General features: G+C 42.2%; 1 protein-coding gene across 3 annotated transcripts in view; it reads right to left on the bottom strand.

Annotated features, from left to right (window-relative positions):
* Positions 1-7,976, bottom strand: part of GDA (guanine deaminase) — a 28,626-nt gene extending 20,650 nt beyond the window's left edge. For all 3 annotated transcript variants that reach the window (XM_074569653.1, XM_074569652.1, XM_074569654.1), the window contains exons 1-3: positions 7,718-7,976; positions 2,314-2,402; positions 494-665 (exon numbers count right to left, since the gene is read on the bottom strand). In XM_074569653.1, the coding sequence (XP_074425754.1) occupies positions 494-665; positions 2,314-2,402; positions 7,718-7,840 (384 nt within the window). In that variant the 5' untranslated portion in view covers positions 7,841-7,976. The remainder of the gene's footprint in view (positions 1-493; positions 666-2,313; positions 2,403-7,717) is intronic.
* Between the last annotated feature and the right edge of the window lie 15,882 nt (positions 7,977-23,858).

Genomic DNA, 23,858 nt, shown 5'->3' with positions numbered 1-23,858 from the left:
TCATCAGCCCCATCAAATATGGGGCAGAGCAACTGGTATTCTGCAGCATTTTGGGGTGAAGACATTTTCCTAACCTTGTCCTATTTGACACACATGGTGAGAGCATAACCATTGTGTTGAAGCTCCTGCAACTAACTTCCACCTCTCACTGGCAGTTTTTTTCCAGGTGGTGTTATTAAACACCCTGCACAGTGAGCACTTCAGTTGTGCGGATGTCACCCTGTCTGAACTGAAGACACTAATAGTGTCAGATATCAGAAAAGATGATAAACAAGTTCACTGTTAACCATGAGATTAAATGAACTATCGTATCAGCAACAAGAGAACAAGACTGGAACTAGTAGGGGACAATCTTGGATGGCAATTAGAACAGTGCCTATACCGTTGTTTTTATCTGGTTTTCATGACATTGAAACATGCTTCACTATTTCTGATGACCTTCTGAAAACATACATATATTTCACAGTAAGTAAATGACATTTGCAGTACTTACAACAACTCTGGTGTACACTTCTTCTGCAAAATCACTGTCTTTGTATTTGGCTTCTGTTGGGAATGTGTAGGTAGTCAACCACTGCAAAAGAGGTAGATCTACTCTTGTGCCAGCAAATGAATATTGAGGGGCATGAATGTGTGTATCAACCATTCCTGGCATGAAGAATTCACTAGGGAAAGAAAAGAAAATTGTCAAATTTTGTCACAAAATGTCACAAAATTTTCCACAGTAAGTAGTTTTGCTTTAAACACTATGTTTGACCAAAATCCACCAGAGTAAATGGCCAATACAGATTAACCTTCCTCTTTCAGCATTAGCTACTGTACCTCTACCCATACTCCTTTTACGTATGGGTATGAAGTAGTTGAATAATAACTTTTGCACAGACTTATATATAGCTACCTGAAAGAAAAACAACATAAGACCATGATGAATCCAATTATCTTTAATATTTACCCAAACTAAATACCAACAAATAAAGCAAAACTGACTTCACAGTAACTAAAACTACTCCTCCATAGAATAAACCTGAAAAAGAAAAGATTTGGGCACAGTCTTGCTTCCTAGTATGGATATATTTGCAATGCCTCTAGCTGCCAGAACATTACATTCACAAAACTGTAACTTTCTATATTCCAGTTTTCCTCTACATCATATATGTGTATATAAGCTTTTTTTTCTTTTCAATCAATGAATTTTAAGGTTTAACGGAAGAACTGCCACTGCTTCTACAAATGCAGACACAGACACTGGTGAAAAAAACTCTGCTCATATCTTGACAGGGAAGACATATTTACAATGGAACTGTAACAGTTTGCTGTCATGTAGTGTTCATGAAATAACAGGGATGAATATGCCAACATTACCAGGAAGTTGTTATAATTATTTTGTTTTGTGCTGGAATTACATACAGTTTAAAATTTCTCTCACTCTTCTTCCCTTCTCCCTGACTATTGAAAGAACAGTGATTTGTAGTTCCCCTTCTTCCTGCTTTCCTGCATGCTAGAAATGCTGAAAGATCTTTCCCAATCTGACCCATATTCCCACCACCTTCCATTTTCCTTAGGCTGTTTCAAGTGAAGAAAACATCTGATGACTCATATATTCTGTATAATTAGCCATCCAACAAAGCATACAGATTTTCTAACAACTGAACACTAAAACAATGATTCAGCCCTAGATTCTAAGCCAAAAGTCATTTACAGTTGTGCTGCTACATGCAAAGCATAGTAGGTGCAATCCAAAACCATTTCACTTCACCAGAAAGGTGGAAGATTTCATTGCCTGAAGAAAAAAGGAATGCTCTGGCTGCAATACAGTTATAAATCCAAGGCTCTGTGTTTAGAAGATTCAGATTTTCTCATTTTATTAGGGCTTTACATTTGCAGTGTTAGTGTTGCCTACATTTACTAAGTCTAGAATTTGGAGCTAGCTGGGCATAGCCCTCTGCTAACCAAATGGATATAAAATGTAATCTCAAGAAAAAACATCATTTACTACTTCTGTAAGAAGAGGTGCTGTATGAAAGCTAAATATGGCATTTTGTCCTGCGCAGTGTAAATCAGCCCGCACAATTCAGCCATGGCTCCAGTCCCAAACCAAGGAATGCAAAAATCACATGGACTGTCCAACCCTTCCAGTCCCATCCAGGACACAGGCAGCTCTTGAGTTAAGAACTCTCACGGAGCTGAAAGGGAGTTTTGCCCATGAGATTGAGGTTAATGTGCTCCCTATCAAAACGTATTCACGGCAACTCACATTACTTCAGTCAGAGAATAAACTGCATTTGCTGAAATTAATCTAAACAAAACACATACTGGTTACTCAGTTCTCGTATGTCAGATGTTTTGAACCCCCACTTCTTAGCCAGCTGCTCTTGCTGATCAGCTTTTTCCAAAAACACAATCTAAAAGAAAGAAAACATAGTTAGATACTTTAAACCTGTATCCCACATCAACTTTACATGAAGGCAAAACGAGGCGTATCTTGAAACAGATTTTACACGCTTACTGCAAAGGTGATAGGTTTGCATTGAAATACTTGCTCCTCCTGACTATCAAGCATGATTTTGAAATACCTACTCACAATCCAGTGAATAACCGCACCCTTTTCGTAACTTGTAAGAAAACAGTTAATTCCTTCTCAAGCAATACACGGGCAGAACCACACAGACTTGAGTGTCCACTCGCATTCCTGCAATATACTGGCACGCCAGCAGTACAGTCAGTCATTATGTTCATTGTGGAGGTGTGCAACAGCCTTATGGGAATGCAATTACAGTATTCAAAACCAGAGGGGTCAAATTAACTGCTTTGCCTAGGACTGACTGGAAGGGAGCTAAGCATTTTCTAATTTTCTGCTCATGTCACTTATGTTGGGGGTTTGGGTTTTTTTTAAGTGCTGAGGAAGAGAAAAGAAATTGAGGGAAAAAATGCAGATAATGTTTTTATTTTCCAGAACAGACTAAAAGCATGACTAAGATCTTTGTTTATTTCAATAAAACTGCTATCTGGAGCCTAACTCAGACCCACTTGACTCCTAGAGGACATCAACTCTACCGCTGCTGAGTTACTGTTGCCAAGTCAGAATTTTAGCACATTTTCTGTTTATTTTTGAGTTGTATGGCATTTTAATCTACAACATGACTCTTGGCAGCTTAGTTCTCAGTTCTTTAATTCTAGGGTATGGCAATAACAGGAGTGACGACTCTCCCAAGAAACAAAGAGCAGAGGGTCTAGGAACCGCAATGCCCACTACAGGCTCCAGACGGGATTCCCTGCCCACGGCAGGGGGTTGGAACTAGGTGATCTTTAAGGTCCCTTCTAACCCAAACCATTCTATCATTCTATGATTCTATGATTTGGGTTTCTGCAACACTTGACACAGTAAGAGGACCCTGCTGCCTGCGCCAGACAAAGGCTGGCTCTCCTGGGCTTTCAGAAGTTCTTGCCGAACCACAGCTTCTGCCAGGAACCAGCTCATGGTGTTCTAACTCCCTTGGTATAAGAGCTCATTCCTTTAAGTTCAAGGGAACAATCTTACTGCTATCAGCATCCTTCTGCTCCTGTGAAGATTCCCACACTGAGGGCCTGCATCACCCTCATGACAGCAGTTTCTGAGGCAGCAATTAAATAAACATGTAAAGGCAAGATCAAATAGCTGTAAAAAGGCAATAGGAAGTAACTTAGGAGGAAGATCAAGAGGACCAAAAGAGCACTGTTTAGCAGTTATTTGCACGCCCATTTTTATGTGTGTGACACTACCTTTTGAATTTTGTATTTTTTCTATAGTGAAAAATAAGCAAAGGCTGCTAAACTGTAGACAAGAAGTTTTGGACTGCCTAGTCTTTTAAATGCACATATGGCTTATATGATTTACACTGTCTAAAGATCAGATGTTTTAAAATTTTAATCAGAAAAAAAACGTATTAAAGTCATATCATATAAATAAATACCACCCTAGCAAAAGCTGCAAGAATATTGTAGTCCATTAATACTTCACATGAAGCAGCATCTCTCTCCTTCTAAAGAGGAATATAGCCAGCTTAATTAGCTATATATCTGCAGAAGGCTTAGAATACAGACCTACTGAAATTTCAGATGAGCAATAAAGAAAATGTCACTCAGATGCTGAAGTCAAAATGGATGCAGAATGAGTAATGTTAGAGCTGCTGAAAAAAAAAAAAAAAAAAGAGAAAAGGGAAGAGAGAGAGAAACATGAAATACCAGATGGCAAATTCTGGAAACAGGCGTTGCCATGGAAAAGAAGTGGCTATTATATACTGTTAGGGTGCAGATAAATAAAACACTTAAATCGCAGAAGAACGAAGAAAATATATTTCAAGGGAGCTGGACACGTGAAATCAACCCTAAACCTCACACCTGGTCAATTACTGTTGAATGCAGCTATGGATGAATCAGCAAGACAACTATACTATTTTCAGACAAACTTCCCAACAGAACTCCTTGGTAACCCAAGAGATGCTCCCCATTGCTTTAGGATGCATTTGCACTGGCCACCTTTCTAACACTGAATGCTTTAAGGTCTTTGAGGTCCCAGGCTTGGACATTCGCTCGCACTGGTCCATTAAATTAGTTCTGGACTATAACACTGTAAAAGCAAGGAAAAACTCTATGACAGAGTCATTACAGAGTCAAAAGAAGTGCACAGACAAGACAAAGACCTTCAGCTTGTAAAGAAGGAAGTCAAGGACGATAACCACCACTTTGGGAAAGGTGTCTCACAAAAGGCAGGATCAACAGCTGCTACCACCACTGCCCAAACACTTTGATCAGTTCTGATGTGTCACCCATGTAATGGGGCTAAAGGATCCAAAGATGAGGAGCTGAGACCTCCCTACTCTGGTGCCTAGCTCAGGCCTTTTTTTTATTCCAAGAGATGCCCAAAGCTCCTCCATCAACACATAGCTGGTCCACTAAACTATGCATCAACCCTGATGCAGTAAATCCCGCCTGCCTCCAAGCACCACAGTGCATGTTGCTTTTCTACAAAAGAATGGGAAGTGAATGATACTGGCTGAAGGAACACAGGTTTTTTTGATCCAACAATGCCTGGGTTACTTCTTTTCTATGACATTCATAGATGAACATGAGTAAGGGGTCCATCCTTCTTTCCCCTCCCACATGCTTCTCTTCCTTCCCTCTTCCTCCCCTCCCACATGCTTCTCTTCCTTCCCTCTTCCCACAACAATTAGCTGACTTTTGCAATTAGAGACACGATGCCTATTGCTTGCCTAGTTCCCAAAACTGGCATGTGAAGTTGGATAAGAGGCAGGAGCACTTATTAGACCCAGCTCCTGAACGAACGGCCCAATCTACTGAGAAAGTCTAAGCAACGAACTCCAGATGGATGTTAGTGCCTTGGTACCTTCCTCCTTGTATAGCTAACACGCATCACTTGCTCTCCCAGCTGGCTTAAGTCAAACACCCATGTTTGGCGGTACTTAATAATGTTAACTCTTATTCCACAACTCTTGCTCTTTTCATGCCTTCAACAGGAGCTTTTAGCTTAATACTTGTTCTATTTACTTAATATGCTACTCAGCTAAGTTAATTACACCAATATTTCAACTCACATTTTGTACCTGTCTCTATTTTCTTTACTCTGAGGAATACTACTCTTTCTATTTGCTGTTCCTCAAAACCAGCACCACACTGCTCTGCAAACCACTCAGTTAAACACAGTCCTTATTTCACTAACTTAAAAATAACTTGAGTCATCATACCTGACAGCAGCATTTTCCTTGATAAAGCTCCCTTTTCATCTACAGGCAAAGCACGGAGCTGACATTTCACCTGTAGGATTTACCAGCCAAGTATCCCCACATGCAGTGGGGGTCTGGGCAGTGTTTCTGTGGCGCAGGTTGTATGCTCCTGCCCCTCGGACAGGGACTCACTCTGGAGAACAGGACCTGGCTGTTCACAAAGTCTGTTCACCCCATCAGAGACCACGCCAAGATTCTTCCATGATGGAGTCAGTAACATGAGGCGAATATTTACTTAAACTTACTTCTTTGGGAGTAATACTGAAACAGTTTTGGTGTAAACTTGGACAATAAAGGCAAGCAATTTTCTAACTGTCATGTTCTCCTTGAAAAGCCAACTCTTCCATGATTCCAGTGGAAGTTCCCCATGAGGTTAAATTATGAGTAATAGGCTAAAGGGTACCAAAACTCTCTGTATCACACCGTGGAATAGTAAAATGACAAGAATTTGTATTAAAAAGAGAAGAAAATGAAAGTCCTTGTTACGGTACTCTGGTGGGAATTTTATTTTTGGACTACAGTGTTCTACTGGAAAATATTTCTTTTTAAAACAACTGCATGGGAATATGCCAATTTATGCACGGAAAACAGCATCCAGTGAATTCTTGTTCACTAGGAGAAGGGAAGAGAGTGACTGAGAGCACAAATCCCTAGGTATAGCTTACTAAGGCACCTGTTTTTCAAGAAAATCACTTAAAGGTCTTGATTTCCTGAGGATGCTGAATAGGGACCCTTTTCCGGAAATTGCCAGTACACAGAGCAGGATGGGGTATGAGCTTCTCCCTCCTGCGCCCAAGTTACACAAACCAAACCCTTTTTTTATTCAGCTCTGTTGTTTTTAGTTGACACCAGCCAATACATAGTTATGCAGGTTTTTATTGTCCTCCCATACATCAAAATACAGCATAGACTTTGCTATCCCTTGCACCAGACTCCTCAAGAGCTGTAAGGAGGCTGTCCTGAAACACACCCTCATGGTCCTGTATGAACAGATAAAATAAACACCGTAAGGGCTCAAAGTGTGGTTTTGAATTGTACTGAAGCCTGACATGCTGAAGCCTGTTCTTTAGCAGCAAGAAAGAAAATGACCTTCTTTTTATCATAAATAGGGTACCTATATGTATACTATTGAGTCTATAAGAAATTACCAGTCTACCTGCACAACATGCACTGTACAACTGAGTTTCACCTGTGATACTATTAAGAGAATGATACAGCTTTCCTGCCAGAATCAATCTTGTGTTATCAGTAAGTGCAACTTTAAACTTGGCTCGTACCACTAACATGCCCAACATCCCCCAACATCGTCTTCGTAACTCTATGTGGGTATATGCCATGATTTTTCTTGTGACAAGAAAGGAAGAAAAAAAAAAAAGTCCCTCAGAAGGCTGTGCATGAGTACAGGGGGTACACTGCAACTACTCACAATCATGATTTGACGCTTAGAGAATGAAAAACCCACTTGTGAAACTGAAAGAAAAATGAGAGAATCTGGAAGAGTGCCTGGTCCAGGCACGCCGCTGCTTCGGAAACATTAAGCACACTTCAAAAAACAGATTTAGGTTGCCTGCAGAGTCGTTCCAAGGAGGTAACGTGCCATCCCAGTTATCTCCAGTTCCCTTCTGGACTGGAGACCACACTGGCGTGAAATCCCGTCCCCGCGGGTCCCTCCTCTTGCCGACAGTCTCCGACTACTTCGAGCGCCGAAATTTTCCACCTCCACCCTACGGACCGGCGGAGACGGCCCTGCCCCTCACCACCCCCGGACCGGGACTCGGGACCCAAAAGGGTCATTTTCCACTGCGAGACAGGGGGACGCCGGGGGAGAGCGGGACACCTGGAGACCACCGTCCCGCCGGGGCGGCGGCCCCGCTCCTCCCCCGGCCGTCCGCACCCGCCGCCCCCGCAACACCCCTTCCCTCGCCCCCCGCGCTCACCGTCCCGCTGTCGTCCACCCCCAGCAGGTGTCCATGGAGGATCTCCATGGGCGCGGAGGCGCTGGAGTGCACGAAGGTCCCCCTGAAGACGTGGGCGAGCGGCGGGCGCTGTGGGGAGCCCATGGCGGCCGGCGGCGGGGCTGGCTTCGCCGTGGCGGAGGCGGCTGGGAGCTTCCACACAGCGGGCTACCGCCCCTCGGTGTCTCCCGGTGCCGGCGACGGCTTCCTGGAGCTGTCACCATTTCCCCACCCCCTGGTGACTTTCTCTTCGGGGAGTGGTTTCGGCGGAGGGAGGGCGGGAGGCCGGGCCGCCCCCTTCCCCCGGCGCCCCGGGAGGCAGGAGGTGACCGCGGGCGGCCGGGAGGTGCGAGGGGTGACCCCCTCCCTCACCTAAACCGTCAGCCACCCCTACCGTCGGACCCATCCCCAGGACCCTGCAGGGATGGGTCCTCTGCCGCGTAAGAGGCTCAAAAGCCTGGAGCAACGCCCGGTGGGTCGTGGGGGTGCCAGTTACTTCCCACCAGGTGTCTGGCCATGCTTTACGATGTCCAGCAACTAACTTTTGCAACCAAACTGAAGGCTGCAACCACTTTCAAGAGTTTCATTTACAAATGTTTGAGTCCGTAAGCTTCCTCTGCCACAAACGGCCAGCATCTTGGAACCTGTTGGTCTGTGGCGGGAGCACTAGGAAGTTTATTGGATGTTTTCAGAAAAACAGACCTAATTTTAAAATGTTATAAACCTTAAATATCTATTTTGAGGTGTCAGTTACTGCTTTGTTTCACCTATTCTGTTGTACTCAGTGCTCCAGTACTGATCTCTCAGACTGTCTCCTCAGTCCTCAGCCCCCGTACTGCACATTTGTAGGGTATAGGAGTAGAAAATAGATGCCACCTGAGGTACCAGAACTACCGGCAGTAGGCAGCCAAATGCCTCGTGCGGTGGAGAAGGTCTACAGAAAAAAAAAAGAAAGAGAACAGCCTCCGGAAAATGAAAGGCAGACAAAAGTGAATTTTGTTAACCCAAAGAACTGCACTTCCAGAACCATATTCTGCTCCAACAACCTAAGTCAAAGTACATCATGAACACATGCTAAGAGGGTTGCTATTAAAAATACTAGGATAAGGCTTCATGGGGACAGAATGATATACACCAAGGATAACATGACAACTGTCCTCTAAATTTTCGTTTGACGACACCTGTCTTCATCAGGTTGTCAAGCGAAGAATGAACTTGGCAGCAAGGGCACTGACTCTGTCCTTCTCAAAGCTGGATTGCGAAATTTGTTGTTATGTAGTTTATCATTAAAAGACCTTTGCACTTCCCACTGTGCTGACACTATACAAATGCATAGCAGATTATCTTTCCTACAGGCTCTCCAGATCAATGGTGGGAGGAGAGAAAAACACAGTGGGAAAGCACAGAATGAGTTTAATTTTGGTCTGCTATGGGCATGTCATCGGCCTGTTTCTTGCCTTCTTTGCATACGAATGCTTTAGGTTACTGTGAAGCAAGTTTAAAAAACAGAGGACTTACTGATTTCAACTGAAAGATCTTACCTTGACTTTGCTATCAATCTAGTCAGGCCATAAAGAATGTACAAAGTAATGCGGACATCTGAAAGTGACTGTTACGTGCTGATATCGGTAATTTCTTGTGAGAGAAATGTGCGTCTTGTGTATCTTGTAGTTTAAGAAGACTCCCAATGAGATAAAATGGATTTTTAAGACTTTTTTTTAATTGTATTTCTAATATCTTTGACATGAGAATCTAGCAAACAAAACAAAACACAGGTTGGTCTTTCAGGTTAATCTAGTTTGGAGAAGAAAGTGGCATGAGACTCTTTCACACAATTCAGTTTGCTTACAACACAGTAGTACTTCCTGCTTCCTTGAACAGCAAGGTAATAAATTTAAAAAAAATAGCACCAAGACTCTTTTTTAAATTAGCGCTCGCAAAAGCCCTTTTACAAAGATGTTTCTGAGGGTGATACTGCTGTGTTTATTAAGGCTGCAACTGGAATGAGCTGTATTCCAAGCTGTGACCCCAGGCAAGGAGAATTGTCTTTTGCTCTATTAAAGATAAGGAGTGAGAGATAGGCTCGTTTTGCCACTGAATAACAAAAGGCAGAGGGTGTAGAGCTGAGAAACAGGGCAAACTGAGACCAAGCCCTGCAGAGGTAAGCTCACCTGCTCCTCCTGTGAACAGAAGAGTGAAGACAGCTTTCCCCAGCAATAGCTACTGCTCCATACAACTTGCCCCTACCCTCGTGGCAGCAGATAGCCCAATTTTCCAAAGTAGTTGGGTCCCACCGTATGCTGTCCTCTCCAGTATGCTGCCACAGGTAGCTGTGTGCTTCACTTAACTCACTTCAGGCTACATGCGGCTTTTAGCTTCAAATCCTGAGCTCTTCCGCTGGCTGCTACCCAGACACAGGTACACTGCTGTGCACAGTAATATACAGCAGAGCTCACTGTTCCTGAGAAGCCCTTTGGTTGCATTTGGTGGGCATGTGCGCTGCTCCTGAGAATCTGAGACTGCTTCAGCCCTGGTTTTCCATGAAAAATCCCAGGGATTTCCTCCAGCTACCTCACATAAAGGGTGATAGGTACTCCACTGGTTCCAGTGAGATTTAATCCAGCCAGGATTTATGCCTGAGAAGAAAACCAAAAACACTGACAGTTTTTTTTTCCTTTAGCACTTTTAGGAAGAAATGGCAGTAGCAACCACTGTTAATGATAAACTTACTGCCGTAAGTGCATTCCAAACACTCTAAAGTTTTATGATTTCACTGTTAAAAGAACTAGAGGTCTCTTCTGCTTTTTTCAGCTGCCACACAGGAGAGAATGGGAGCCCCTGAAGATAGGGGGGTGGTGGAAGAATTTTATACACCCTTCCCTCTTCTCAGATTTTTTTTTTTGTTATGAGTTTGCAAGTTGCACGTGCATGCCCTAGATATTGACATGGCTCAAGATGAGACCTTGTCCAGCTGTGAAAAAACAAGTCTTTCTTACAAGATATTATGAGAGGATTACCCTGATGTATGTTTAGTTTTGCTGGGATGCACTGGGCTAGGCACTTTACCTCCTTGGATAGAAATGTAATGCTCTGTTGTGACTGTTATATATTAATTAACTTAAAGAGTAATTGAAATAACTTGCTTTTTTTTTGCAAAATTGTTGAGGAGAGGTCTGAAGAGAGAGATTTAGCTTCTTACAAATTACACAATGTTTTGTTTGGAAAGCATTTTAAAATAAATCTTAGCTTTATTATCTTCAGACCTTGAAGTCTTCATACCTGGATTAACACATTCACAATAAAGTACATAATTACTGTACTTTGATCTACTGCTGTTAAAAAAAAAAGTCGCTCTCACCCTTCAGCAGCTTTTCAGACTGTCTTTGTCTTCTAAATAATTGTCCTCTAGGCAATTATAGAAATGAGTCTTTAGGCTGAGTCCTGAAGCCAAACAACTTCAGGACTAGAAGAATAATCTGTCAATGTACAGGGGCAGATTTTAGCACGTTTAGGTTGTCTTCATTCTCATTAACACTTGCGCTTTCTGATCTTTTGTTTCACTTGGCACACTATACAAAGTAAGAATTCAGTGCCTTGTTTCAGAGTTTCAGAGCACCCAAACTGATCCTGCGACATCTGGGAAATATCAGAAAAAGGAACTTGTGTCTCCCCCCACTTTCAAACAATATTTGATGGGGTACACGCCACCAAACAGAAGCTCCTATTGTCAGGACTCTGCTGAGGTAAAAGTGCCTGTGGAACCTCAGCATCAGGATACAATAATTATTGGTCTGGTATAGAAGTGGATGTTCTTATTGCATTTTATTGTCAAAATGTACCCTGTATATAATTTGTAACATAGCAACTAAGTCAATGGAGAGGCAAAATGTAATTGATTTATCTGCTATTGAGTGATTTTTGTCTGTAAAAGAGAGAGATGAGTATGCAGCAAATACTCGTGAATATTCAGAAAAAGAAAGAAAGTGAAGCATATCTACTGTCAAGTGTGAAATTACGTTGGGAGCTAGGGTTAATTCAGCACAGGCTGCCTCAAGCACCTCATTTTCCCTGAAACATTTATATCATCAACATCTGTTTACAATACTTTATCTTTCAAACTCCATCTAAAACTGAAAATTACCCCACCCAAAAAGGGGAAGAAGCAATGACCACACATACAAGCTCCATTTCATTTACTGCTATGGGCATTCACTCTGCAGGTCCCAGACAGAGCTTTCAGCCTTTGATTCCCAAGTCTACAAAGGCTTGGGAAGGCAAGGCTCAGACACCTCCGAAGGAAGCTGGAGTTACCTGCTGATGTTTTCAACTTCCAAAAGGGGCCAGTACTGGCATAGTACTGTTGTAAAACATTGCATCATTAGGATTTGAAGATAGTACATCTTACTTGTTTACTGATACATAAATACCTTAAGCACAGGTTGGCTGATGCTAATTTTAACACTGATAAAGGTTTACTGCCTTGTTCCTAACAGGAATTGTAGTAACTAAGCCAGAGGTTTACTTAAGAAAAGCCAGGAAATACTACACAAATATCAGTAAAACTCATTTTTCACTAGAAGTACAAGCATGAATGGGTGCAACATGCCAAAAGATTTTGTTGGCAAACTTGTTTTCAGTTTCCACGGAACATACAGGATGAATCAGTACAGTTACTATACTTTGTGGTAAGATTGTGGTAAGAGAGAACAGAACAGAACTTGGGTGTCTGCTGTTGTTAACAGAGGTTTATGGGCAACAAATTGGACCAGGACTTGGTGTAGTTGCCTGAGCCCTTTCACTGAGAAAAATTCATCTGTAGAATTACATTACAAGGTGAATGTGTATTTTCCTCAGTCCTCCCAGTAATGGGTGGAAACAGGAGACACCAGGATATCAATACCTGGCTCCAGGACTGGTGCCTCTACCAAAACTTTGGGTTTTTAAACCATGAAGAACCTTCAAGAGACGGGTATGAAGGTCAAAGTATGCTGGGACCTGACAGGATCCACCTGTCCTGATGGGGAAACTCTGTCCTTGGGTCTTTGGCAGGACTGATTGAGAGAGCTTTAAACTAGAATCAATGTGGGGAGGGGATACCAACAGGATTGCAGTAGGTAAGCCAAGAGCTAGCATGGCGTCACCTGGGGGTGACAATGCTAGTGGGAACATTTACACTGCTTCTGGGAACACAGAGGGCTCAGGAGTGCATCTGAAATGCTTGTACACCAACGCGCACAGTGTAAGAAACAAACAGGATGAAATGGAAGTGTTGGTCACTTCCCAGAGCTACAATATCATTGGTATTAGTGGCACTTGTTGGAATGAATCACACAACTGGACTGCTGGGATGGAGGGCTGCAGGCTGTTTAGAGGGATAGGCAGGGCAGGCGAGGTGGAAGTGTTGCACTATACGTCAGGGAGAAGTTTGATTGCAGAGCCCTTACAGTTAGTGAGGATGTGGTTGAGAGCCTCTGGGTGAGGATTAGGGAGGTGGAAAACAAAGGAGATATTGTAGTGTGTGTCTACTACCAATCGCCCAGCCAGGACGTAAGCACCGAGTTATTCCACAGGCAATTAGGAACAATTTCTGGATCAGTAGCCCTGCTCCTTATGGGACATTTCAACTTTCCACAAACCAACTGGGAATATCATACTGGTGTGATGGGCAGGTCTTAGAAATTCTTGAAGTTTGTAGGAGATGGTAACTTCTTGTCACAGGTATGCAGTGAGCCAACTAGGAAAGATGCCCTCCTAGACTTGCTACTTGTGAATAGAGAAGGACTCATGGGGGATGTGATGGTAGGTGGCTTTCTTGGACACAATGATCATGAAATGGTTGAGTTTAAAATTTTCAAAGTATTGAGAAAAAAAGGACAACAGGTTTCCTACCCTGGGCTTTAGTAGCGCAAACTTTAAGTTCTTCAGGGAGACACTTAGTAAAGTGCCCTGGGAATCTGCTTTTGAGGGCTTAGGAGTCCATGAGTGCTGGTCAGTCTTTAAGAACCACCTTTTAGAAGCACAGAGCTGTGGTTTGTATATGCAGGGAGAAGGCATGAAAGTCCAAAGCTCAACTAGAGCTGAAACTGGCCAGTGTGGTTTTGGATAACAAGAAGGGCAGTGAATGTAGTTTTTCTGGATTTTAGTAAGGCTTTGGACACCGTGCCTCACAGCATCCTTCTGGACAAGTCGTCCAACTGTGGGATGAGCAGGTTCACAGTGCGCTGGGTGAAGAACTAGCTGAAGGCCAGGGCCCAAAGTGTTGTAGTGAATGGGGCTACATCTGGCTGGTGGCCAGTCACCAGTGGTGTTCCTCAGGGCTCAGTTCTAGGGTCAGAATGGGGTTCAATATTTTTATAAACAATCTGGACGTAGGAGTTAAATGCACCTTTAGCAAGTTTGCTGATGATACCAAACTGAGAGGTGCTGTTGACTCTCCTGAGGGACAAGAGACCTTGCAGAGAGATCTAGACAGAGTGGTGCATTGGGCTATGATTAATTAATGGGATGAAATTTAACAAGTCCAAGTGCCGGATTCTGCACCTAGGATGGAGTAACCCCAGGCACAAGTCTAAATTGGGGGAGGAGTGGATGGAGAGCTGCCCTGCAGAAAGGGGTCTGTGAGAGCCGGTTGACATCAAGCTCAGTGAGAGTCAGCAGTGTGCCCTGGCAGCCAAGAGGGCAAACCCCATCAAACACAGCACAACCAGCTGGTCAAAAGAGGGGATTATCCCACTGGATTCAGTGTTGGTGCAGCCTCACCTTGAGTATTGTGTGCAGTTCTGGGCCCCACAATTTAAGAAGGATGTTCAGGTCCTCGAATGTGTCCAGAGGAGGGCAACAAAGCTGTGAAAGGGCTGGAAGGAATTGCCTATGAGGAACAACTGAAGACTCTGGGTTAGTCTAGTTTGGAGAAAAGGAAGCTGAGAAGTGACGCTGTCTACAGCTTCCCAAGGAGGGGAAGTGTAGAGGGAGGTGCTGATCCCTTCTCCCCAGGATCCAGTGATAAGATGTGTGGGTATGCCTCAAAACTGCACCACAGGAGGTTCACACTGAACATTAGGAAGCATTTCTTTACTAAGAGTGTGGTCAAACACTGGAACAGGCTTCCTAGAGAGGTGGTTGATGCCCCGAGCCTGTCAGTCTTTAAAAGGCATTTGGACAGTGCCCTTAACAATTGGTTTAACTTTTGGTCTGCCCTGAATTGCTCAGGCACTTGGACTAGATGATCACTGTAGGTCCCTTCCAACTGAAATAGTCTATAGTAGTCTTCTAGTAATAGAACAGCATTTCTAGTCATCATAAACAACTGTACTTAACCATTTTTAAAAACTGTCTGGCTAATCTTGTTTCCATTCCTAAAACCTATGTATTATCAGTGACTAGACATTTATCTAATTCTGCATTGCTAGCAGAAGATAAAACCCTCAAGACAAGCAGACAAAAATAAACCGTCATAAGGAATTGAAGTGAGCAGTTACTATTGATTTCCTCTTTAAAGATGTCCACACATGAACACCTTTCCTGCTTTAAAAAGGAGCAAATTACTGCTTCTTCCTCCTTTAGCCTTGCCTGACAGTAGTGATGGATAATCATGAGCTTAGTTGTCCAACGTGCTTCCACTTAATGCTGGAATTCATTTTCTTCTTGAGTGATTTGTCAACTTGGAACGATGAAGAATAATTTAACTTACAAACATAATTAATAATGCACGCATCCAAACCTACGCCTGTAAAATAGCTTAATAACTGCAATGTATTAACAAGCAGTAGCATTTCTAAGCTGTATGCAGGACCTATTCATGTGTGCACATCCAGTCAAATAGTAAAATCATCGTGAAAGGTTTTGAGATCAGGTTGGAGGAAATCTGCTAGAAATATAAAAATAATATCACAGTGTTATTATTTCATCACTTTTTTCCAGAAGACATTAAAATATAAGCATATATACTGTGAGAATTAAAAAAAAAATTCAAACACTATGGTAATAGCGATGTGCATAAAATGAATTAAGCAGCTTATTTATTCACAGCTACATAGTTTTATGGATTACCAGCTCTGGAATTGAAAAGCAATTTATTTCTATGACCTGTTGACAGAAAGTTTCCTCTTTCCATCCAAAACAGAATTTCTAGGCCTTCTAAAAACGGCAGTGTCCTATTTGAGGTATACAACATTTCCAACTTCCCAATAGTTCCTCTTAGAGAAGAAGAGGGAGAGGGAAGCGAGGGAAGGAGGAAGTGGGGGGAGAAAGCAAGGACATGCATGTCAGTATTATTTACCCAGGTTCAATCTGAGAAGTTGATAAAAGCCTCCTTACCTCCCAAAAAGGCAAATATGTACGACAAGTGGGAAAAGGTGGAAATTTTGGCACTTAAAGTTCGATCAAAATATTAATTGTTTCACATATGCTTCCCAGCCTCACCCCTTTCCTAGCAGGGTTTTGTGGGATGCTGCCTACTGGCTAAGAAGCCCTATAACCTAGAGTACTCATCAATATCCTCTGTAGGGATCATGTGGACATGTCAAAAAAATATGATTTCCTAAGGCCGGAAAAGAACAGGTGTTGATGGGCCTTAATTGTTCCTATGTCCATTTCCTTAGTCCTTAGTTTTTGTCTACATTTTGCTTGTGTTCTCCAGAGGGTCTTCAGTAGTTATAGTCTTCCTCATAAGATGACTATTTTATCTTGCTTGCTGACTCTTAAGCACTCAGTGGTATAATTTCAAAGTAAAGTACTACATATGCATGCCATGTTGTCACCCAATAAATGTGTTTATGTTAGCAATTTCGTGTGTTGGACATGTAAATTTCCTAGATAGGATTTTTATTGGGTTTTTGTGCGCAGATTTGCCTTGTGTCTACAGTTAGAGTAACGCAGCATTCACTTGTGTGCACCACTTGTGTGCTTGGCAGGGTTTCTCTACTGGTTGGAGGGAACCCATGATGACATTGCATGCAGGAAGCCACGTAGAGGTCCCCACCTGCAATGTGTCTGCAAGGTCCTTCAGTAGTTTGCTTTTTACAAATGCACCGGTGTCTGTTAGTAAAGGCAGTCTGGGATGTTTCTACAGAAACCTGGTTTCACTTATCAGCTATAGACGTATTCATCTGGGAATCACTTACTATGTGTAGACACATGGTGCATACTAAAGACAAGCAACTAGCATGAATTCTGTTGCTCCTAAACACAACTTCTGAATATGATCCTAGAACCACATCAGATAGCATCAAGTCAAACCTCTATCCCTTTGAATCACACCAGTAAGTAAGGTAGGATCCTTATGCCATTAAGGACATCATCCCACACAACATCCTTGTAGCTAAATTAGACAGATGTGTGTTTGCAATCAATGCCTCGATGTCCAAACAGAGGTCAGTAACAAGTGGTGTCCCTCAGGGGTCTGTACTGGCACCAATGCTGTTCAATATCTTCATCAATGACATAGAGAGTGGGATTGAGTGCACCCTTAAGCATGTTTGCGGATAACACCAAACTAAGTGGTGCAGTCGATATGCTTGAGGGGAGGAATGCTATCAAAAGTGACCTTAACAGACTTGAGGAGTGAATCAATGTGAACCTCATGAAGTTCATTGAGGCCACGTGCAAGATCAGGCACCTGGGTCGGGGCAATCACCGGCATCAGTAGAGGCTGGGTGGTGAATGGATTGAGAGCAGCCCTGCAAAGAAGGACTTGGGGAAACGGATGTATGAAAAAATTAGATACAAATCAACAATGTGCACTTGCAGCCCTGAAAGACAGTTGTATCCTAGGCTCCATAAAAAGAAGTTGGGCCAGCAGGTCAAGGGAGGTGATTCTCCACCTCTACTCTGCTCTGGTGAGACTCCACATTGAGTACTGCATCAAGTTCTGGCATCCCAGCAGGTCCAGAGGAGGGTCACAGAAGTGATCTGAGGGCTGTCTCCTGTGAAGAAAAGCTAACAGGTGGGGTTGTTCAGCCTGGAAAAGAGAAGACTCCAAGGGAGACTTTATTGTGTCCTTTCAATATCTGTTCTCTGTTATATGTATTTTATATAATTATTTCTTGCAAGAAGTACAGAGAAAGACTTTTTACTAGGCCCTTTAGTGATAGGACAAGAAGTAACAGTTTTAAACTAAAAGAAACAAGATTAAGATTGGGCATAAGAAATAAATTCTTTACTGTGAGGGTGGTGAGACACTGGAATAGGTAGCCCGGAGAAAGTGTGGATGTCCCATCATTATAAGTGTTCAAGGTCAGGTTGGACAGGGCTCTAAGCAATCTGGTCTAGTGAAAGATGTCCCTGCCCGTGGCAGGAGGGTTGGGCTAGATGAACTTCAAAGGTCAAAAAAACACCAACCATTCTGTAATCCTAAGTATCTGCTTGCTTCTGAAGATACCAGTCTATTTTCAAAGGTCATAGCAGTGTTCACAATTTTATAGCGTGCTATTTCTCTTGAATCTCAAGTTGACATCTGGGAAACACAGTCACACACTCCGTGCTGTTGTTGACACCTCCAGAAGGGAATCCTGACAGAATTCACAAAAGCATCACAAAGGTTCTTCCAAAACAAATACCAAGGCAAAATTGTTCTGTTGGAAATGAGCCTGCAAAAGCTGTGGAGAAACCATAGTGACCAGAGCATTATGAACACATACACAGACAGCATACCACCACAAAGCAGAACACCATGACATGGAACCATGTTGTAGAGGCCACGTGTCAGTGGTAAGAGGCATTCAATCAGTTATCTTTTTTAGCCAAGTATTGTCCAAGAACCTTGTTTCATCGTGCTTGTCATTCTTTTTTGATTCACCTCAATTTTTTGACTAGGATCATAACTAACAGCTCCTTTTCATCTCTGTTTTTATGTGACTCCTATTTACGCTACAGCCTTTCTGCTGCTTATGAATACTACCAGGTGCGGGTTTGTTGTCTTGCAGCATTCAAGGATTTCTGTGGTTTTTACAATGTTTTCTTCAGTCTTCTTTAAAACTTTCAGTAAAATTTCCTTTTTTTTTTTTTTAAAATGTTTTTCAACTTTTCACGTTAATGATTATAAGATATTTCCTTTTCTTTCAGATTTTAAGCTGAAACACTATAGTTGAGGTTGTTAAAATATGATGTGTTCCATGGCAGTTAACTTCACCCATACACACAGCAAAATTTATATAAAGAAGAAGGGACAATTGTGATCCTGTAGTCTCATCATCTATGTAAAATGTACCATTGTCAATGCCTGGGGTTATGCATGTTTGGGTATGTCTCTAGGAAGATCTCGATACATAATTTGCCAGTAATGGAGAATTCGTTATGGCCTTTAATAAGATGTGCCAATTTATTTTTATAGATAATTATCTTCCCTGGCAAAAAAAAAAGGAAGAATACAAATCTTATTTGTAATTTGAATTTGTTTACCTTGAATTTCCAGAGACACAATATATTGAGTGGTAGAAAGCCTTATGCACTTTCATTGCAATCAAGCAGATCCCTTCACTCTCTCTTTGACAACCTAAATAAATTGTGGTTTTTGTCTTTCAATGTATAGCTCATTTTCTCAGCCTTAAATGTTCCTTACGGCTCTTTTCTGGATCCTGTCTAATTTCAGTGTCTTTCATGGACATTGAGAGCTGGACACCATATGGCAGAAGCAATCATGCTAACGCCAAATGCAGAGGTTATGCAACGTCCCTATTTACACGTCTGAAACTAGCATATTTGCTATTTTGCTTGTGCTGGTGCCCTGGGAACTCATATTCACTTGATTATCAATGACAGTCAATCCTATGGCACAGTTAGCTGCCAAATAAATACGTCCTACATTCTTTACACCTAAGCATACACCTTATATTTGGTTTTGTTGAAATATGTACTATTTCTTTGAATCAAGGCAGTTAAGCTGTCCAGATCAAAGAACTGCACTCTATTATTTACTACTCTCCCTACCTCCATGTCTTTGGCAAATTTTACAATGACAATTTTGTATTTTCTTCCAAATGACTGGTAAAGGTAGCGTAGAGCCAAGCAGTGGTATCTGCACAATTCTAGCAGAGATACACCATAATGTAATTCCACATTTATAGTATGCCTAGAGATCTGACTGCTTCCTCATATGAGTTGGTGGGGTGGTCAACAGCAGACTGTGTATGGTACCCTGTCTTGTGTTATATCTGATAAAATAGATTTGCTAAACATTCAGTGTCAGGTTTTTTTCTGAATTTTCAATATTTTGAAAACAGAATTCTTTTTTTTTTTTCATTTTATCACTTCACTATAGCAGAAAATTCTGATTTCCCAAAGAAAAAGAAAGCAATCAAAACCACTGAGGTAGCTGCTTTCTGCACTTTTTTTTTTTTCTATCACTTCTTTCAATACTTGTGGAAAAGAACAGTGGGATCTCCACTCCAAAGCATCTGCGTGCATCATCTGGCACACATTAGTAAATGTCAGCTCTGAAATGCTTTCAGAATCAGTTGAAAAACGTATGAAGCAACCTGTCAAGCTGTCACAGATGAGGCAGATTTGAATGACAACCATCCAGGATCCGGGTACTGGGTTTTGTTTAAGACCCAACAAGATAAAGGCTTCTTCATACACTCACGCCCTCACTTCTTCCAGTGTTAGGTTACCAAGCTCCTAACCCCCTTCCCCAGCAGGGAGGTCACTGCTAATCCAGTACGGTTGGAAAAAAAGTTGTGTAGGTTCCTGCTGTGATGCTGCTGGCAGTTACCTCTCTTGGGTGCTTACTGACTAAGGACGCTGGACATCCCCTGACATTCGTCTCCACTCAGTTCTCTGATTTTCAGGATCTTCCCACACTTCCAGGATGTTTCCTTCAGCCAGGATCTTCACCCGCTCCTTTCCAGGCCCCAGCTTTCCCAACCTGAATAGTCCATGTGCAGAAGCAGGATGTGCGATCAGCCTCCTAAGTGGTGTCTCATGTCCCTTCCTCAACTGGAGGATTCAGGATGTGCCACCTGTGTTTAGACCAGGTGTTATCAATATTTACAACTGTCCCCCATGACAGTTGCAGCTAGCAAGTAGCTGGCTTCTGCTTGGGAGTGTGAAAGTTCAGTTTCAGACATCTACTTCCATATACACATGCATCTAATTATCTGCCACCTGCTAGTATTCGCAACTAAGCTATTTTTTCCTCCATGGCACAAGCCAAGATTGTTTTTGTGATTCAGAAGTACTGTCGTGACTCACAGGCCCTTTTGCTGTGCAAGTACGACGCTTTAAATAGTACACTGTGACAGAAAGACAGAGCAGGCAAAGAGGTTTGACTCCTTTGAGCATCTTGGTCCCTGGTAAGTCACACTCATTCGCACAGTTTAAGTGTTAAACTGCTGTATTTTTGTAGTTTTTTGGATTAGATTTTAAAAAAAAAATCTAAGCCTTCATAAAAGGCAATTAGTTTATGCAAATCAAATGGGGTCCTGTTTCTCAGTCCTCCACGCAGAGTTGCAGAAAAACAGCCAAGGCACCTACAATGGATTCTCGGTGAGTGCTTCATCGTCTGGGTGTAGAGCAGTATTAATCTACTGCCTTGTCAGTGCAAGAGAAACGGATGCCTGGAATAACAGGCAAGTAACAGCCAAAAGCACTATTTCTGCTCTGGCTGTGTCATTTGAGAAAGAGGACTTTTTGACTCTACAGCCAGACTAGTTTTGGTGTATCCCTACCCTACGGCTCCCAAGGCAGATAGTGGCAGAAAGACCTGCGGGGCTGAGGGAGAAGAAAAGAAACTCCCATACATTCCCAGGAGGAGCTCTGCAACTCCCACAGTATCAGCACTAATTTCTAGTTTTGTTCTCAAAATAGATGTTAGAGAAAATGCTTCTCTCTACTTTTTGCTTTTCAGATGTTTTTTTCAAGAGATTTAGGTAAAACATTACCTTCTGAAAAACGGGAGAGTGAGACAAGGAGCTCATAGCTGGTTTTGCAGCAACTATATGCTTCCCAAGGAGCCTCCCAAGGCTGCTAGATCAGGGGTCATGTATGTGTCTTGTTCTTCAGGGGAGGCTCTGGGTAGGTGGATTACAGGATAAAGTCGGAGAGATTTTGAAACTGTAATATAACTGGACTCCAGCAACGGTTCACAAGGAGGACTACATTCACCATGCAGAAGTGGATTGCCAAAACCCAGAGAGAATACCAAGCAGCTACTGATCACCTAGTTGGTGGTCGGTAATAGAGAGATGTGTGGTAAATTCTGGTTTTCTAGGCAACACATAATAAGTTTCAGAGGCATTTGCACAGCACAGCCAGTGTGTCAGGGGACACTGAGAACTAAAGAAGTTAAATGTGTCTGGGCTGTTCCAGAGCCGTGTGCTAGCAAACCCTAGAGTGCTTTAAACAGGAATTACCACTCTCCAGTGATGCCAGATTTGGTGTGTCACACCAGAGGAATCGTGCAGAAATGTAAAATACCCAAGCAAGTTTCTGACTGGAGAGTTTCGTGAACCTCTCAGGTACTAGATATGAGTGGTGATCCTCCTTAGACTCTGACCTCAAAGTACGCTCTGTTGTTGCAAAAACTAGGTCCTATGTACATTTGGGAATCCTGACGCATGCTGGAGCTGGCTGAACCAAAATAATGGTGAGATTTTGAAATGTTTGCTGTTATACCTCCTGATTTTACATTGGCTGTGTAACCGCAGAATTGGTTTTTAAAAATGTAGCGACTTATAACAGAAGGCCGACTGTCACAGGGAGACTAATCTGTATCATTCAGTGTACAGCTGAACAGACAAGTTTGAGCTGAAAATGCCAGGCTACATTGCCACAAGCAAACTACAAAAGAAGAAGTGATCAGTTGAGGATGTTTTTCATCACAAAATGAAACTGGGGGTTAAATTTGTGTATACTTTTGGCAGTAAAGTAAAAAGAAAAACAAGATTTTGTGTTATTAAACTTTTCTTTTATTCCAGACAGAAGATTCATAAGGAATGTTTATATTGTGAAACAACTTCGTACAGTAACGGAGTTAAGGAGAAAAGACAACTTCTACTTCACTTTCTAGGCAACTTAGCTTACCTAGTTTGAGATTGAGCAGATGCCTTTTTTAATAACCTGTAATGGTTAAAGATTAAGCAACTGATCAGTTGAAGATTGTATTAACACTAACAGCAACTTCAGTTCACGTGCCTTAAACAAAAATAGCAATGCTCACAAGTATTCGTTAACTCCTCACCGCCAAATACTTTCATTCACTTCCCACATGCAGCCACCCACTCTGTGCATAACTCATTCCTTTAAATCATGCTCAGATGCACCAGATTAAATACAGTCTTGAGGTTTTTTAAGAGCGATAACGCACTATATACTGTCACAGTGAAAGTCTGTCTGCTAACAAAATATCAAATTTCACAGGGGGTGCTAAGCTTGCACATGCAAGTCTAATTAGTGCTTTTGGCCTGTTTTTTTTTCCTATTTTCTGATTTAAACTTCTGAAATTACATGTTTCACTTAGCTGCAATTCTTTTCGTTGTCCCTGTCCAATCTCCACAGGGTACTTGCTTTCACCTCCAAAACCAGAAAGAGTTTTAATAGCTTTCTGCCTAACAGACGGCCAACTGCAGTATAAAAAGTTACAGAGAGGTGGTTTCAATATGGAGGATGTGAAACAGCTTACTATTCTAGCCCTGTGACTCCTGCCACTAAAGTGTTTTGTTAGAGGGCTTATGAGATTTCTATTTAAGAATTGGAAAGTTTAGTTTTACCTCTGCAAGAGAGTTCAACAGCTGTGTAGGGAGACAAAACCAAGGTCACCCTGGCCCTTATAATAGAGTGGCCTCCACAATTAGTTGTTCTTTCAGTTGGTTCTTTGAGCTAATAAGTTGTTCTTTCATAATCGCTGTTCCCTTACACTCAAAAGCTGCACCAGTTTCTGCCACGTCAAGATCTGGCTTCAGATCATATGCCCGTTCCCTAAGTCATTTCAAGGCCCTAATTACAACAGTATGTGGTTGGATGGACTTTAGATTAAGATTCTGGGTTTTCAATAACTTGAGGATGAGAAGATAGTGGAGAAGAGAAAAAAACTATTTGCCTCTTTTACATGCAAGCTAAGTTCCTCATTTCCCACTAGAAGTTCCACAAGCAAAGGTTGTAGTGCAACTCTCACCTGCTATGCACTCAA

This window comes from Larus michahellis, chromosome Z (assembly GCF_964199755.1).
Source record: "Larus michahellis chromosome Z, bLarMic1.1, whole genome shotgun sequence".
Lineage (NCBI taxonomy): Eukaryota > Metazoa > Chordata > Aves > Charadriiformes > Laridae > Larus > Larus michahellis.
This window is presented reverse-complemented; position numbering and strand designations above follow the sequence as displayed.